Raw genomic sequence first — 18397 nt, 5'->3', positions numbered from 1 at the left:
TTTATTAATATTGCATTTGTGAGAATTTGCTAATTTAATGATCAGTGAAACTTATTAGTCCTAAATTAATTTTCAAAAAAAAAAAAAAATTCATCGCACAATTGACGTCATATGAAGAATGGCTGCCATGATGGAAGCGTGATTTCTTGATATAAAAGGTTTGTGTTTACAGCAAAGTACGCCTTCATTCGGTTAAATATTTATGCAGTAAGCAACCTTGCCATTTAAAGTCATTATCGATACAAGATGCACGATCAAGTGATGATTACAAGATGGTTTATTTTAATGTTTAGCTGAAGTTATGATTCCACCTCACCTTTGCCAAACAAAACGCATTTTGAACTATTTTTCAGTAATACCATTTTATCTATATATGGTGCTATTTGATCAAATCTTTTGTGATTTCTTTTGCATTTGAAAGATTTTATCAGGTATTGTTCATGAAATTTAGAAGAAAAAAACCGTGTATGCATGCAGTTTCTTCCCTTTTTCCCTATATACTCCTATGTAAAAATTTGATCAGTGATTGTGGCCCCGCCCTACCCCCCGGGGTCATGATTTGAACAAACTTGAATCTACACTACCTGAAGATGATTTCATAATATAGACCCTTTTCCTATGACATATCTAGGAGTTATTCCCCTTAGCCGCCATATTGTAGGGAACAACATATCCAGATCCCTTCATTATTCAACCAAGTTCAATTTGTTATACCATACATGCCAACTTTCCCGATTTAGGCGGGATCCTCCCGATTTTACCCTTTCATCCCGCCTTCCCGATCGGGAAAGCAAAATTGCCCTTATTTCCCGATTTGAAAAAAAAATCACCAAAATTTCCGATTTTAAAAGTAATTCCCTACCGCTGAATTTTGACAATCGGGATAACAATGTCAGACTTGTTTATTCAATGCACACAGATAAGTTTCATTGTTTATTTAACCAGATGTTAATTAGGCCTAGATACAGGAAATCACTTCACGCTTGAACGCACGAAGTTGTCCACTGGAGCAAGAAGCTTATAGCTTGGGGCAATTAGGGGATTATCTTGTTAGTTTTAAAGGGTATGCAAGGTGAAACACATAGATTAACAAGATAGTTGTTTGTCATTTTATTAAAAATATAAATTAAAGACAATAAAATGCAAATCAAACAATAAAAACGGAATCCAAAGAGATCGTTTTTTGAAAACGAAAGTAGAAAACTAATAAAGCATAGCTGCTGATTTTATCTACCTATTCCCCATTTTCAAAAGTGAGTTATCTCCCCTCAAAATCGGAACTCTTCTACACTAGCCTAACTTCCGCGGACTACGCAATACGATAATCCAATAAAATAGTGATCAACTTACACGCTGTATTTAAAAATTTTAAAAGAAGGAAACGGTTTGCATTTTTTTAAGATAATAAATTATTTTATAAAGGGTCTGTTAGCCCCCCCCCCTTTCTAGAAAGCTATACGAATTAGCCAGACACGTAGCATCGTCTTTAAAAGTGGGGGGGGGGGGTAGCCAAAGAAATATTTTTTTCTTACCTGGAAAAGTTGACAAGCAAAGAAAAACTTTGCCCAATGTTGAAAAAGCTACTTATTTCAGTACCAGTTTCAATAAAATTACGGTACATATATTTTTTTCACAGATGTACATGTATGTCAGTTACACGGGGTTGCATGAGTCTCTCTCTCTCTGATATTGTTTTTTACACACTTTGCAAAAAAGAATAACTTATGAAAATAAACAGATTTACTTACACTGAAAGGATTTAAAAAAGATAAATAACACTTGAGAAAAGAATGTTTTCCGTTAATTAACGAGAAATACGCTAGGAAATTATTGTATCAATTTCGTGTTTCTGCTCTCAATTCTCTGATCTAAAACAAAATGTGCATTTTACTCGGGAATATACATGTACATATGCTTAGATCCTTCACTAAAACTTTGATTAAATGCAGCTCAGACTTTATACGACATATGTAACACGAATTCATGTCAATGCTATTTTAATTAGTCTTTCTTCGTTAGATAAGGACATGAGATTAAATTATTCATTTAGAATTCCATTCAAAGTTTTAATACTATATAGTGAATCAATTATTTTACAAATAAAAAATTCTAGAAACACTGTTAATTCAAATGAAATAGGACTTTAATTGTCACCAAATGTGTTCTTGTAAGTAAAAGTTCTATGTTATGACATACAATCGAGCAAAAACGCAGTGCCTTGGTATCGGTCGCGGAAGACGAACTACTGCTGTATATGCAGCAATTTCAGAGATGGACATGTCATCAGTCACCAAAAAATTCCTAGAGATACAAAGAAAATATGGCTGAAGCAGGCTAGATTAATTCGTAAAAACTTTATAACTAAAAATTTGTTCCGCACATTTTGTAAATAATGATGATCCGTCTGCAGAATATCCACTACCGAAATTTAGCTTATTAGCTTTTTTTTTAATAGGCCTATTCGAATATGTGTCAGCATTTTATCAGTAATTTGTTTCATTTTTTGTAAGGGGGGGTCACACAGCACCTTATTATAGTACTACACAGATTAATACAAATCCAGAAAGAGACTATGAGTGGGCAATTTAAAAAAAATACGAATCAGTTAAGATTTCTTTTTATTCACAAACACAATAACATTTTTCCATATGAGAGAGGCATTACACCATGAACATGTTTACATCAAGAACGTCCGCGGAAGTGACTTTATTTATAGCGCATGCGTATTAAACACAGTAAAAGAGTTCCCTTCAGGGGAAATAACTCACCTTTTGAAAATGGGGAATAATGAAAAATATTGTAAAGTTTGCCAGTTAAAATATTATTAAAAAATTAAGATGAAACAATCAAGTGTATGTCAATTAGAATTTCTTTTCCCTCCCTTCTCCCAAAAGTAATATGTTAGGTAGATCTATGTGCATGACTTAAGGAAATACCCACATGGCACCATCAAGCCTGACAAATTTCATGACTGTAAAAAAAAAAAATAATTCTGTTTTGGATAGGTGGTATAAATTTCTGTAAATTTAATATCTTATTAGAATTTCTAATTAATTGAAATATAAACAAGAGGCCCACGGGCCTTATAGGTCACCTGAGTATTGTGTAACAACTTTCAAACAATTATATTTGGTTTGTGTTTTAAACCGGAGGCCATGAAATTCACTATTTACAATTTTGAAAGAGGCACCATTGCTTATCATAATTATTAACTTAGCATGCTTACTCTATTTACTTAATACCCAGAGGTAGATCAGAGTAACAGAAAGAAAATGCACTTCCACTTTATAACCAGTTGTGCACCGTGATCACCCACTGACCCATGGGCCACATATTTCCAAATTTTGCAAATGTAATCATAAAATGGTTGATTAATAGCAAAGGGCAGATTTCAAAGCATTAATTCATTTTCAGACTATGTAACCCCCCCCCCTTTGACCCTGGGGGCATAAAAAAAAACCACTTTGCTAGATGCACCTTTCTTCATCATAAATATATATATATACTTGGATCATTGGCATAAAATCCAGAAGCAAAGGAAAATATTTTCAAAGAATTAATGTATTTTTACTATATAATCAATAGAGCCCCGCCCTAACACCAGAACCCCTGACCCTGGGACCATAAAATTCACAAATCTGGAAGAGGCACTCTTGCTTATAAATAATAAATATGTCCTTAGTTAGTTTATTTAATACCCAGAAGCAGATAAGAAGATTTTCAAAAATATAATGCATTTTCACTATATAATCAATAGAGCCCCACCCTTACACCAGAACCCCTGACCCTGGGGCCATAAAATTCACAATTTTTGGAAGAGGCACTCTTGCTCATCATAACTATGTGCTTAGTTAGTTTATTTAATACCCAGGAGCAGAGAAGAAGATTTTCAAAGAAATAATGCATTTTCACTATATAATCTATAGAGCCCCGTCCTAACACCAGAACCCCTGACCCTGGGGTCATAAAATACACAAATCTGGAAGAGGCACTCTTGCTTATTATAACTATGTGCTTAGTTAGTTTATTTAATACCCAGGAGCAGAGAAGAAGATTTTCAAAAATATAATGCATTTTCACTATATAATCTATAGAGCCCCGCCCTAGCACTAGAACCCCTGACCCTGGGGCCATAAAATTCACAAATCTGAAGAGGCACTCTTGCTCATCATAACTATGTGCTTAGTTAGTTTATTTAATACCCAGAAGCAGATAAGAAGATTTTCATAGAAATAATGCATTTTCACTATATAATCTACAGATCCCCGCCCTAGCACTAGAACCCCTGACCCTGGGGCCATGAATTTCACAAATCTGGAAGAGGCACTCTTGCTCATCATAACTATGTGCTTAGTTAGTTTATTTAATACCCAGGAGCAGAGAAGAAGATTTTCAAAGAAATAATGCATTTTCACTATATAATCTATAGAGCCCCGCCCTAACACCAGAACCCCTGACCCTGGGGCCATAAAATTCACAAATCTGGAAGAGGCACTCTTGCTCATCATAACTATGTGCTTAGTTAGTTTCTTTAATACCCAAGAGCAGAGAAGAAGATTTTCAAAGAAATAATGCATTTTCACTATATAATCTATAGAGCCCCGCCCTAACACCAGAACCCCTGACCCTGGGGCCATAAAATTCACAAATCTGGAAGAGGCAATCTTGCTCATCATAACTATGTGCTTAGTTAGTTTATTTAATACCCAGGAGCAGAGAAGAAGATTTTCAAAGAAATAATGCATTTTCACTATATAATCTATAGAGCTCCGCCCTAGCACTAGAACCCCTGACCCTGGGGCCATGAATTTCACAATTTTGGTAGAGGACTCAATGCTCATTACATTCATGCCAACAGTTTGCCTGCTTGATGTCCAGGAGTAAAGAAGAAGATTTTTAAAGATTTCATTAATTTTAGTGGTTTTGGCCCCACCCCTCAGGCCCCAGGGGGGTGGGGACCATGAAATTCACAATTTTTGTTCCCCTTCACCCATAGATGCTGTATACCAAATTTGGTTGAAATTGGTTCAGTGGTTTAAGAGAAGAAGCTGAAAATGTTCAAATGTTAACACACGACACACGACGCACGACGCACGACGACGGACGAAAACGGATAGCAATAGGTCACCTGAGTTACTCAGGTGACCTAATAAAAAATGTATCTAGAAACAGGACTTTACATTATCAACACCTCATTTATTTTTAGCCTTTGAAAAAAATGATTTTAAAGTTGTACAATTTTCAATTTTTCACTAAATTCTGTCCTGGTAGAAAAAAAGTTTTTATATATGTAACTAAATACCCCTTCTTTAGTGAGAGAGGCACCAGTATTTTAGCAAAAATATTTCAATTTTGGAAAGAAAAACATTTTTTGTGGTAAATTAATCCTTGAGTTTTATTGATAAGTGATATCAATATTATAAATAAAAAAAAAATCATTTCATAATCATAATCATTTAATTTCACGACAAAATGTCGCGAATTTAAAGCTTTGAAAATTGTCGTCACGCGCTAAATCCCCCATGGGAATTTTCCAAAGTTGGCATGTATGTTATACTGGTTAATGAGGTAAAGATAACACTATTTTTCTTATGAATATACATTTGTCAAGGCTTCTATTAATTCATGATTTTAAAAATGAAAATATTTTCCAACGTATATTTCTTGCATGCATATTAAAAATTGGTTGCTCAAAGAGGTAAATTCACTACTTTGCCACACAAGATGGCGGGTAAGGGGAATAACTCCTAGGTAAAATATGTCATAGGAAAAGGGTCTATTAGGAGGAATGAGACCAAAATGAGACAAATCAGCTTTTCTTCTCAAAATTGCTCCATTGAAAAGGACTTCACTTTTGCTAATGATGTAGTAATCTATTGTTTATTTTTTTAGGAACGAACAGTTGACAAGAAAAAATATGGCACATTTTGTGTATCCAGCAGCAAATCCACAGCCGGCTGCAGCTTATCCAGCAGTGCAGACTGCTTATGTTGCAGCAGCACCTCAAGCAGCTTATGCTACAGCTGCACCAAGAGCAGGCCAAGCCTATGACAGTTATCAGACAGCACATGCAACACCACAATATGCGTACACTACCAGAACCCAGGTGGCAGTGACAGTAAGCAAAATTTATAAATGTTGTATGCATTAAGTATAACACCATAACAACCCCCCCCCCCCCCCCCCCATTTTCCTATTAACTGATACATTGATGTCTGACATAATTTTCTATTTAGCCAGCAGCAACGTATGATCAGAAAGCCTACTATCAACCTGCAGCTGCTGCACAGGCCGCTGTAGCATACACCGTGGCAGAAACTCATTATCAAGCGGGTGATTTTTTAAAAATCCTCTGTCTCTTAGATTTTACTGTTCATATCATATTATTGAAACAGCTATTATGAATCATATATAAACTTAAAAAATACCATTAATTTTTTCCAGCTAACAAGCCCACATACTCTACAGGAGCTTACCAGTCTACACAAAGAGCTGTTGTCACACCTAAAAGTCACACACCTGTACAAGCTTCAAGTGCTGCAACTTACGTGTACCCAGCTAACACAAGTCAGCCAGTCTCCACCTACAGCACCACATCATATGCTACCAACACCACTGCCAGTGCAACATACACAGGGAAAGGTAACTCTCTTGCTTCCTAAGGTTAACTTTTCCAATATGTCCCTAATTACTAGACTTTGATTAGCTTATTTAACAGGTCGGAAGCAATGTTTTCCCTAGTCATAAAAGTTCCTTGCATATCATTAAAATGTACCTTGACATGAGTGCTCTGTTTTCAGATTTTGTAGCTTGGTCATTTTATTGCTTGGGCCAAGCTTAAAAAATTCTTTGTTTGCAGTTGCCGACCTATAATTTTTAGACTGGGTAGGTAGGTAGGCATTCTTTTTTTTTTTCTTTGGAAAAAAATTAAGACTTTTGTTAGATAACATAAAATAGAGTTCTTCATAGGCCTACTAAACATGAATATGCTCCACTCTTAGTACAAACTACTGATTGATAAAGAAAAAAAATTTAACTGAAACAGTTTCAATATCCTGAAAAATTTGAAGAAAATAAATAATATCACAAAATGGCTAAAAAAAAAGTTTGGGTCGGGTGCATTTTCAGTGGGTCAGTAGGCAACTGCAAACAAACAATATTTTATTTTAGGCCTTGCCTTTCTTCTTTTAGGGATCATGTATGAAACAATACATATGCTTCATTAGATGGGATAGACTGGTGTATGTATAATTGATTGATAGCCATGGATATAAAGGCTTTAATTCAACAGAAACAAGTTTGTCATTTGGGATTAACTACTAGTTATGTTCATTGTTAATAACATGTTCCTTTCACCTTACGTGTATGTTTCAGGGTCTTCATTAACTTTAATATTCAATTGTAGAAGGTGGCGTATTAGAAACATGGAATCGATGTTTCTTTTTTTCTTGTTCTTTATTTTCAAAAATTTGGATATTGATTTTGATTGTCACTGTTCAGAGCCAGAATGTCTTGGTACATTTATAACATCAACTATTGTTATATAGCTGTGTACTGTCATGGGTTCTGTAAGATTATGACACAAGTCTTTGATCTGTGCTCAGATTTGAAAAGTTGCATTGTGTCAAAATGAGAGCAGCTTTAAAAAAAGAAATCTGTAAGGCATTTATCTTTAATAAAGGTAAATTTCTTACAGATTTCTTTTTTTAGTTGGGAAAAAATTATGTGACAGATACTTTAGGTACAAGTACAGTTGAACTTCAGTATTTCAAATACTGATATATTGAATATTATGGATATGCCAAAGTGGGTATTATTCTTTTAAAACTAGTATTTTACCTTTGATATCTTGAATCCTCAGATATCTTGAAGTTTTTCTCAGTTCCGTTGTGTTTGAAATAAAAGTTTTACTGTACATTGTAAATGTAATATATGGCAAGCTTATATTAATACTATCCAAGGTAGAAAACACCCCCTACCCCCATTCATCATCTACCAAAACTTATTTCCATGTAACCCTTTCATTCCTGGAAATCTATAGATATAACTATTTGTCATATCTGTAGAACAGTACATGCCAATCTAGTTATTTTTTGCCTAATAACTACATGTACCGTATCTAAAATAACTTATTTACATAAACATTTGATTTTTTTCCACATATCAAGGATACAACATGGTTTTGTGGAAGGGTCAGGTGAACCCAAAGTTCTTTTAATCGCTGGGGAAAACACTGCTGGGGATTTTACTAATTTGCCTAAAATCAGAAAATTTCTCAGATCTCCATGTAAACAATCTACATGAATTGAAATCATTTGATTGTGAAATCAGATTATATGAGAACTGAATTCAATGTCTGTAGTAAGATGTATGAAATGTATGATACAGAAATTTTCTGATTTTCTGTAGTGACTGCTGTGTGAATTTCTAGCCTCCATACATTTATTTCAGCCAGTACAGGAGCTTCAAATTACACTGCCTACAAGCAGACAGTTCAACCAGTTGTTATAAAAGGTTTGTATTGCCATCATCATCAGCAAGGTCATCACCAGACTTAGACCAGTTTATATTGTAGACCTGTAGTTGTCTTGTTTACCAGAGTGCCATCCATTTGTTGTTTCGATCATAAAAATATTGCATGTTTAAAATGTAGGCTCTAATTGGTGTCATGATATGATTATTGGTCAGGATTTTAAATACAACTATATCATCATAACATTGCTCATGACAAATAATGGAATTTGAAAAAAGAAATTTATTCACAATCTTAATTGTGTGGCTAACACGTGTAACACTGCCTTCCCTGGTCTTTGCTTTCAATAATTCATATTACATTAATTAAATAAGAGCAAATGCAGTAGTTGCAAATATGCATTTTACAACCTTTTTATAAAAACTAAAAGTCCTGATCAACTTGAGTGATAAGTACTGGTAGTAGTTACATAGTAAGTGATTCCATGTTACAGGTTATGATGCTGCTTTGTATTCTGCTGCCACTTCCTACTACCAGCAACAACAGCAGGCTGCCAAGACAACAAACACCTGGCAGGTGAAGAAAGCGGGGCAGACAGGTAAAGCCAAGCCCAAGATCCCCCCGAAACAGCCACAGCTCCATTACTGTGATGTCTGCAAAATCAGCTGTGCTGGACCTCAGGTATCAGTGCTGTCTTAGGTTATTCAGAGGCCTGTTCAACAGAGTGTACGTTTGCGAGCGCTCACCAAAATTTCTTTATACCTCCAACAGAAATGTTCGCAAGCGCTCGCTTTGTTGACCAGGCCTCAGATGTTAGTGATGTAGTGAAACAGGCATGCTGGACTTTAATGTGCATGAACTTTCTGTGATGTTTGAATAGGATCACTAATTTTATACCAAACTAATTCATTAAATTACAAAACATGAAATTCTCCTATTAAATTTGAATTGAAATCTTTTGGAAATGTTTAATTGGAATTTTTTATTTGCAGACATACAGAGAACATTTGGAGGGACAGAAACATAAGAAGAAGGAGGCAGCAATGAAGACAGGGACCTCTTCTTCATCCAGTGGGCGTGGCAGTCAGAATCAGCTGAGATGTGAACTGTGTGATGTCACGTGTACTGGGGCTGATGCTTATGCTGCTCACATAAGGGGATCAAAGCACCAAAAGGTAATGAATGGTTTAGTTTTAATTATTGTATGAAAGTAGAACACTGTGGAAAATGTTCAAAAGGCTTAATATATATTCACAGTATTAATTTGGTAATAATTAATAGGTATAGTATAAAAATTTGAAGTGATAAAGCTTTGCATTTGAAAAAAAGAAGCTTATTAGTTCATGTGGAAAAGATGTCAAAAATAGAAATGAAATTTATGCTTAGAATGAATTTTCTGAATTCAGGTGTTGAAGCTCCACACAAGATTGGGGAAGCCCATTCCCTCTACAGACCCAGTAGTTGTTTCCCCTTCTGCAAGTGGCACTTCCTCTGTTGCCAAGGTTGCCAGCAACACATCTACAGCTTCTGCTAGTGTCACCAAGCCAGCTGTTAAATCAAACATAACACCCATAGCTCCTACCAAAAAAGTCCTATCAACACCCAAGATTACATTTATAGGTAAAAGCTATGACCACATTACACCATCTTATCTGTGCTTATTGTATTAAATGAAGAATTTTAGGTTGTTATGAGTTAAAGGCATGTTTTTGAAAAAAAGAAAATTGGAAGATCAGCAATTTAAAATGTACATATTCTGTAAAGGTGGAACACAGCTGAAATCACTGGATGTAAAACCAGTCGAGGTCAAAGTGGAACCAGCAGCTACTAAGTCTGGAGAAAGTCTGAATACATCATCCACATCTGTCTCAAGTAATGATGGTAAGCTTGCCATGTTTACAAGTGACAATGAAATCAACTAATTCCATAGTGATTGAAAGGCAAAAAATATGGTAGACAATGTCCTTATTTATTTATCTTCATTTCTTATAGATAAAGATGAGGATGGTGATCCACTGAATATTCTGGGTGAAAAAGATGTTACTCCTGTGGGTAAGTTTCTGTATTTATGTTAAGGATTCCCAATGTAGTTATGTTAAGGATTCTCAAATGTTAATTATTTTAATAATACATTAAAGTGCTTTACAGTTACACATGGTATTTATTGCATATTTAAGGACATGAGTACATTGAGGAAGTTAGAAATGAACAAGGCAAGACAGTTAGCTTCAACTGTAAATTGTGTGAGTGCAAGTTCAATGATCCTAATGCCAAAGAAATGCACATGAAAGGGAGACGACATAGACTGCAGTACAAAGCAAGTACAATTTTTCGACTTTGATACATTCCAAATGTTCTTTCATGTCTAATTTCTGAAATTTTAAAGAGAAAAAAATTAAGAAGTGATTTATCTTGTTATTTAGAAAAAGGTGGATCCAAGTTTACAAGTGGAAGTAAAGCCAAGTATAAGAGCCCGAAAAATACAGGAAGAGAAGGTACGACGTCAGGCCCAGAAAGAGGAGTTCTGGCGACGCAGAGAACAGGAGCAGAGATGGCGAGAAGAAATGAGGTGTGTATGTAAATAAATTAATCTGATTGTACTTAAAGTTATTAGATATTTAATCTTATTACTCTATTTGAAAAATTTGATCATCTAAATGAATAAAAATTCCTTTGTTATTGAGGCTTTTCTGTATTTAGTGAAACTTCTTCTTGCTGTAAGTAAATAAGATTCAGATACATATGTGTTCTATTACCTTAATTTAGGATGGAAGAGGAGATATACTGGGAGGAGAGAAGGAGATATGAGGAATTGGAATACTATGAGTGGCAGAGACAAGGACGACCTGGCATGCCTCCTCCTCGACCATTCCCACACGGACCTGGCGGACCTATGGTACTGTCATTAGTTTGTTCTCATCCTTTAAAGAACTTTTCATAGAAAGTGCTCTATGATGGATGGTAAATATGTATATTCTTTTCTTTGTAGGGAATGAGAAGGCCAGACTCATCTGATGATCGCCATGTGATGTCTAAGCATGCAAGCATCTATCCTAATGAGGCAGAGGTCAGTATCTCAATTATTATTAGACTCCATTTTCAGATTTATAGAAATATTTGTTGAATTAGACATATCAAGTCCATGTTTTATGATAATGTGTTACCTTGTTTTGACAGCTTCAAGCAGTGCAGAACATAGTATCCCTGTGTGAAAAAGCACTGAAGAATGTTTCAGACTTTCTAGCAGAAAGGTAGAATTCAAAATGCACTAATAATTTATTAAGTTTTTTTTTTTTTAATAATGAAATGTTCATTGTACTTTACGTATATGTATACAATTGATAAATTGAATTTTGCAGTGATGCACCAAAGTCAATGGATGTAGACAAAAACAAAAAAGAGGAAAAAGGAATCAAAAAAGAGAAGGAAGAGCCAAAAGAAGGGTGAGCACATTGATTAAATATTACTAACTTATAGAAATTTTAAAATGATTTGTGTAAACTAAGTAAAATAAAAAGTTCATTACTATAAGATGATTAGCAATTTGTATAATGTTTTAGGGAGAAGAAGGAGGAATCAGCCATACCACGAGTTCTGAAGGGGGTGATGAGGGTTGGAGTTCTTGCCAAGGGTCTACTGTTACATGGGGACCTAAATGTAAACCTTGTGGTTCTGTGCTCAGAGAAGCCCACCAGGACTTTGCTGGAGAGAGTGGCAGATGCCCTTCCTAAGCAGATAGCTGTATGTGCACTAAAGAAAAGATATCATTTGTGTGTTTCTGAACTTAAAGCTAAATTCTGTCTTAAAATTCTGTGTAAAGAAAAAGAAAATGAGTTAAAGTGTTATTAATGAATTTCAGGCAATCACAGATGAAAAGTATGAGGTGAAGCGATGTGTGGAAGAGGCGGCCATTATTGTCTCCAGCGAGAGTGATCCAAAAACATCCTGTTCTGTGACCTTGACCTCACCAGTCATGAGGGAAACTCAGCTTGCTGATGGAGGTCAGTCACCTTTACCTTGCATGGTAGAGAGGTCATTACCATGACAACTCTACCATCAGGGTGTTTGTCCCCATGACTTGTAGATTAATTATTGAAGAATTTCCTTTCTTATTTTTGGAAGACATTATACTTTGTCAGTCAATCTATATACATATAATTTAGTAATATTGCCATAAGTTAGAAATTCTATAATTCTGTACCCAATAGAATGACTGATAGTGGTAAGAGGAATTATTCAGGCTATACTTTATAATTAATATGATTTCTATGATTAGAATAATTTCTTGTTCATTTTTTTTATGCCTGGATTATTTCTTGAGATGTCACTAATACTGATTTATTTTCCCACTTATGGAAAGCTTTATAGAGTCGACACTTTGAGAGGAAGGATTTTTGACCATTGATGATGCTTGTCAGCCCTTTGTCCAACCTTGTGACTAGAGCTTGTGTGCAACATTACTGAGAATAATTTGTTTTTTATAGGCTTCTTTGATACTTTTTATAATTGTAGAATTTTAGATTTTCACATCAGCTTTACCATACTAATCAAAAGTGATATTTCCTGTTTTCATTTTCTGGTGTAATGTTTTTTTATTACCATTTTATGCTGTTTTCTTAAATTTTCTTGTTCATATTCGCATTGTATCATATTTTGGTTTTTGATCTAAGTTTTAAGATTCCAGCAGTATGTTTTTGAAAGTAGTATGAGATGGTAGCAATTTTTATTAGATTAAAGCTTCGAAGAATGTTATACCATTCTTATTTTTATGTGTTTGAACTTTCTGTCTTTCTAGTTGAACTTTTATTTCTCAAAACTGATTTGATTAGTCTCTTTCTTTGATTTTTGTCGGCATCTTTTTTATTATGCTAAAGCTGTTTGTTTTTGAAATCCCCGTACACACATATATGGTCACTAGGGTTGGCTGGGGCTGGCCCTCTAAGATATTTAACACCTGATTAAGAGAGACCCATCATTTTAATGGTCAAACACCCGTTCCTGAGTCACGTGGTTGAATGCTTGTATTAATACAGAGACATCCACTGTCACGGTTAAAGACCCACCAGATGTTTTGGACAGGCAGAAATGCCTGGATGCCCTAGCCGCTCTTCGACATGCTAAATGGTTCCAGGTTTGAAACTTTTTTATATACTTTGCAGCCTTATGAGAAGAAGTTTGCAATCCAAATACCTTGTTTTTTCTGTACGTTTGAGCATATTTTGCAAGTATTTAAAATGATCAATCTTTGTATGAAAAAAATGATCACTTTCAGGATAAGTTTATATGTAGTTCTCTGACAAACTGTTGCGCTTTTTGAAATGGACAGATTTGCTACAAAAGTTTGACATGCATAGAGAAATGTACTCTCTACTCTTCTTTTGTGGCAAATTACCTTCACAGCAATTTACCTTAGTAATGTTTTATCAAATCACCTGAGCCATAGGTTGTATTGAGCTTTTCTGATCTAAAGCATGTCATTTGTCTAGATTCCAGAATTCCTCTCAAACACTGATTATAAAATCACCAATTTGACGAAAAGTTGGTTTTCAGAATCCAGTTTTGCTACAGTGGCTATTGATTAACTAAGACAAAATAATGAGTCGCGATTCATTCATACAAGTAATTTAGCGCCAATATATCTGTACTTGAAGTTCAGATTAAAACAAAAATTCTTGAAACATAAATTCACACACCCCTGTTTGTTACAACTATAATGAATCCAGTCTTTAATTCTTGTGAGCAATGTAGTTAATGAATCTCCTCTTGCTTGTACATGTAAATTGTTCTTGTGAAGAATGTAATCTACCTAAAGGTAAGCTGTATGGAATTTAAAGGTTCTATATTAAACTGATTTTGTCAGAGAACTTGGGCTGAAACTTTTTTACTTGAACCATTTTCCTCTGGGGCGAAAAAGTTGGTGACAACTCAAATTGACCATTTCCATTTATGTAGACATGCACTGTCCCACATTGCAATCATTCTGAAAAACCATTTAGTACTTAGTGTGGGCTGCACAGGATCGAAGCATTTACTTCTATGCTGTCCCCACACAAATTAGATATCAAGTGAATGCAAGTTGAGAGAGTGCTAGAAGATTGATCATAACTCTGTTAAGTGTTTAACAACATGAGGCTGGAAAGTTAAGGGTGCTGTCATACTTGCACTTAGTTGGAAAGTTCCAACATAAGAGCGGGTTGAGAAGCAGACATGGATTTACATCTGTAACAATAGTACAGGTGTCTTCAAGGTACAGAAGAATGCTTACTACAATATAACTTGCAGGAAAAAAATCTGGATTAATATACATGTGTATGCCCTCTAAGAATAGATGTCATTTTGAGTCCCTTTGTTTATATCCAGATTTTTTGTCCACCTTTTTCCTAGAAGAACAGAAGAATTCATCATGGCTTATTTTGATTTTTAGGCTAGAGCCAATGGACTACAATCCTGTGTTGTAGTCATCCGTATTCTGAGGGACCTTTGTCAGAGAGTTCCCACATGGACACCACTTAATGAGTGGGTAAGTAGCGGAAGGTTGGAGGCATTTGGTGTAGAGGATGTCTTGATTTTAAGAATATAATTTTATGTCAGCTGGATTTGATGAGTGGGTAGAGATGCTTTATCCGTAGATGTGCCTTTTAAAACTAAATATTACACTGATGTGGCTATACATGTAAAAGTAGCTGTGACATCCACCAATTCAAAAGTGAACAGAAATCCTGAAAGATACTTGGAACACTTGTAATTTTATGATTAATTAAATGCTGAAAATCTGAGACATAATGTTGCACATTTTGTGAACAGACTATCCTTTTTACTTGCTGTACATATTATGAAGGTACCCTTACATGTACAATATTTCTGTATCCAGGCTATGGAATTGTTGGTTGAAAAGTGTGTGAGCAGTGGTGGAGCTAACATGAGTCCTGGGGATGCACTGAGACGAGTGTTTGAGAGTATCTCATCAGGACTTCTTCTTCCAGGTAAGACAGCAAGATTTCGGGTGTGACAGACTGTTACAAAAGTTCTTTGCTTGTTATATCTTATCCACATGTACGTGTATATATATTTGACTAGACAAAGTTCATTTATTTTGTTCACAATAGTCATAATCTTGTATTTTTCATCATAGGAGGTCCTGGCCTGTATGATCCATGTGAGAAAGATTCTGTGGACGCTGCATCCTCACTGACCAATCAAGAGAGAGAAGATATCACAGCTTCAGCACAGGTACATTGTAAATGTTGATTAAAAAAGTCAGCACAGGTACATTGTAAATGTTCAGTGAACAAGCATACATGTATAAAGAACAAAGAATTTTATTGCTTGATTTTATCTTTGAAACTGTGAAACAACGAAACACTTGAGTAATTTGTCCACTATTTTGCAGCATGCCCTGAGGTTGATTGCATTCAGACAAATCCATAAGGTGCTAGGAATGGATCCACTACCAGCACCGAAACATTTACGACAACGCATGAATCCACGGAAGCGTAGACGAACAGACAGTGCACCAGGGGAAGGAGAGGGAGAAGGTGTGTGGGAATTTTATCTCGTCTGTACACTAGTCTTGGGGGGAGGGTACAGTAGGACTATAATTCTTGCTGTTTGTAAATTATTTTAAAGTTAGATATTGGTCGTAAATTCTCATTTTTTAGTTACAGGTGAAAAGAAGGACAAGAAGGAGGATGATATAGACATGTCAGATGGGAAGTAGGGGTTGATGCAGATGTGTTTAAAAGGCAGAATGGTGAACAGAAAAGTGAAAAAGAAAAGTGTATTTTGTGTTGGAATTTCTTTTGTGTGAGTGTGCAACTGACACATGATAACAAAATGCAAAGTACTTGAAAGTCTTGCATTTAGATGTACATGTTTCTTAATTTCTTTCCTCCTTGTGCATAGGAATTTTATTTGGCTCTAAAGTTTGAAAGAATTGTTGAAAAAGTTTGTGTAATTTTTAAAAATATTTTATTAGAATGTATGTTTTGTGTTGGAATCCTCAGTTTAGAAACTTAATCATGTTTTTGAATATAGACAAAGTTTACATATTGTGTATGTGTTATTTGTGACAGAATCTGTCATTTTAAAAAATGTATTTTAGGAATTTTTTCCTGCATATACATATAGATGTTCAAATTTTCAAGCTTTATAAGAAACAATATAAAACGGCACTGATTATTTTTAAAGATACTTCTAAAGTGTACATCAGGAAAAGAGATACATTATTTTGCTGTGTTATTATATTTTTTGTGTACACAGACAATCCGCTTTTGGTAACAATATTTCAAAAATTCTGAATTCAGTATTGTAATACATGTAATGTGCATATTTCGTCTCAATAAAGAATATTGTAGACAATACTTCGTTGAAATTTTTGTGTTATATAAGAACAAGTGAAAATTTGTGAGTGATGGCTGATGAATAATGAATATAATGGGATGTACTTATTTACATGATAAGAACAACATGATAATAGAATGCAGAGTATTGAGCTGCATATCAAGAGGCAGTAATTAAATTTTATCAAAAGTAAGAGATGAATTAAAAATTACTTTTCCTCTATTCAGAGAATAGTAATGCTTCTTGAGTAAAAAAAAAGAATGGTACAGATCAATTTTGGTTTTATATAAAGTTGTCTGTTATCACTACATGGATTGGAGTTTATCAAGAAATTCAACCGACAGAGAACATACTCTTGTAATGAGGTATACTATCCTGATTTCTAGGTAAAATACATATTTGATACCCAGCTACCCCTGGACATAAGGCAAACTTCAGGTAAAGGTTAGGATTATACCCGAGAAAAATGCACAAGTTAATTGAGACTTACCTAACATTTTTTTCATTTTTAGCTCACCTGAGCCGAAGGCTCAAGTGAGCTTTTCTGATCACATTTTGTCCGTCGTCCGTCCGTCTGTCCGTCCGTCCGTCTGTAAACTTTTCATATTTTCGACTTCTTCTCAAGAACCAATGGGCCAATTTTAACCAAACTTGGTACAAAGCATCCTTGGGTGAAGGGGAGTTTAAATTGTTAAAATGAAGGGCCAAGTCCCCTTACAAGGGGAGATAATCAAGAAAAGACAAAAATAGGGTGGGGTCACTAAAAAATCTTCTTCTCAAGAACCACTGGGCCAGGAAAGCTGAAACTTATGTGGAAGCATCCTTGGGTAGTGTAGATATTAAATTGTTAAAATCATGACCCCCGGGGGTAAGGCGGGGCCACAATAGGGAATCCAAGTGTTACATAGAAATATATAGAACAAATCTTTAAAAATCTTCTTCTCAAGAACCACTGGGCCAGGAAAGCTGAAACTTATGTGGAAGCATCCTTGGGTAGTGTAGATATTAAATTGTTAAAATCATGACCCCTGGGGGTAGGGCGGGGCCACAATAGGGAATCCAAATTTTACATAGAAATATATAGTACAAATCTTTAAAAATCTTCTTCTCAAGATCCACTGGGCCAGAAAAGCTGAAACTTATGTGGAAGCATCCTTGGGTAGTGTAGATATTAAATTTTGAAAAGCATGACCCCCGGGGGTAGGGCGGGGCCACAATAGGGAATCCAAGTTTTACATAGAAATATATAGAACAAATCTTTAAAAATCTTCTTCTCAAGAACCACTGGGCCAGGAAAGCTGAAACTCATGTGGAAGTATCCTTGGGTAGTGTAGATATTTGATTGTTAAAAGCATGACCCCGGGGGGTAGGGCGGGCCACAATAGGGAATCCAAGGTTTACATAGAAATATATAGAACAAATATTTAAAAATATTCTTCTCAAGAACCACTGGGCCAGGAAAGCTGAAACTTATGTGGAAGCATCCTTGGGTAGTGTAGATATTAAATTGTAAAAATCTTCTTCTCAAGAACCACTGGGCCAGGAAAGCTGAAACTTATGTGAAAGCATCCTTAGATGTGTATA

At 35.1% G+C, this 18397-nt stretch overlaps 1 protein-coding gene across 1 annotated transcript; it reads left to right on the top strand.

Annotated features, from left to right (window-relative positions):
- The first annotated feature begins 102 nt into the window (after positions 1 to 102).
- On the top strand, positions 103 to 16833 carry LOC134279194 (zinc finger RNA-binding protein-like). Its single transcript, XM_062761545.1, has 24 exons — positions 103 to 158; positions 5893 to 6118; positions 6237 to 6333; positions 6445 to 6642; positions 8452 to 8514; positions 8967 to 9154; positions 9466 to 9648; positions 9880 to 10093; positions 10238 to 10354; positions 10466 to 10525; positions 10651 to 10790; positions 10897 to 11042; positions 11240 to 11369; positions 11463 to 11540; positions 11651 to 11724; positions 11833 to 11916; positions 12034 to 12214; positions 12333 to 12474; positions 13507 to 13604; positions 14898 to 14993; positions 15345 to 15456; positions 15606 to 15703; positions 15864 to 16008; positions 16138 to 16833. Exons 2-24 carry the CDS (start codon positions 5918 to 5920, stop codon positions 16188 to 16190), a joined length of 2898 nt encoding a protein of 965 aa, XP_062617529.1. The 5' UTR covers positions 103 to 158; positions 5893 to 5917; the 3' UTR covers positions 16191 to 16833.
- Positions 16834 to 18397: the final 1564 nt, after the last annotated feature.

Source organism: Saccostrea cucullata, unplaced genomic scaffold (genome assembly GCF_032062105.1).
Source record: "Saccostrea cucullata isolate Sc308-1 unplaced genomic scaffold, CSIRO_AGI_Scuc_v1 ctg229, whole genome shotgun sequence".
Taxonomy (NCBI): domain Eukaryota; kingdom Metazoa; phylum Mollusca; class Bivalvia; order Ostreida; family Ostreidae; genus Saccostrea; species Saccostrea cuccullata.
Note: the sequence above shows the minus strand (reverse complement) of the source record. Positions and strands in the feature narration are given on the sequence as shown.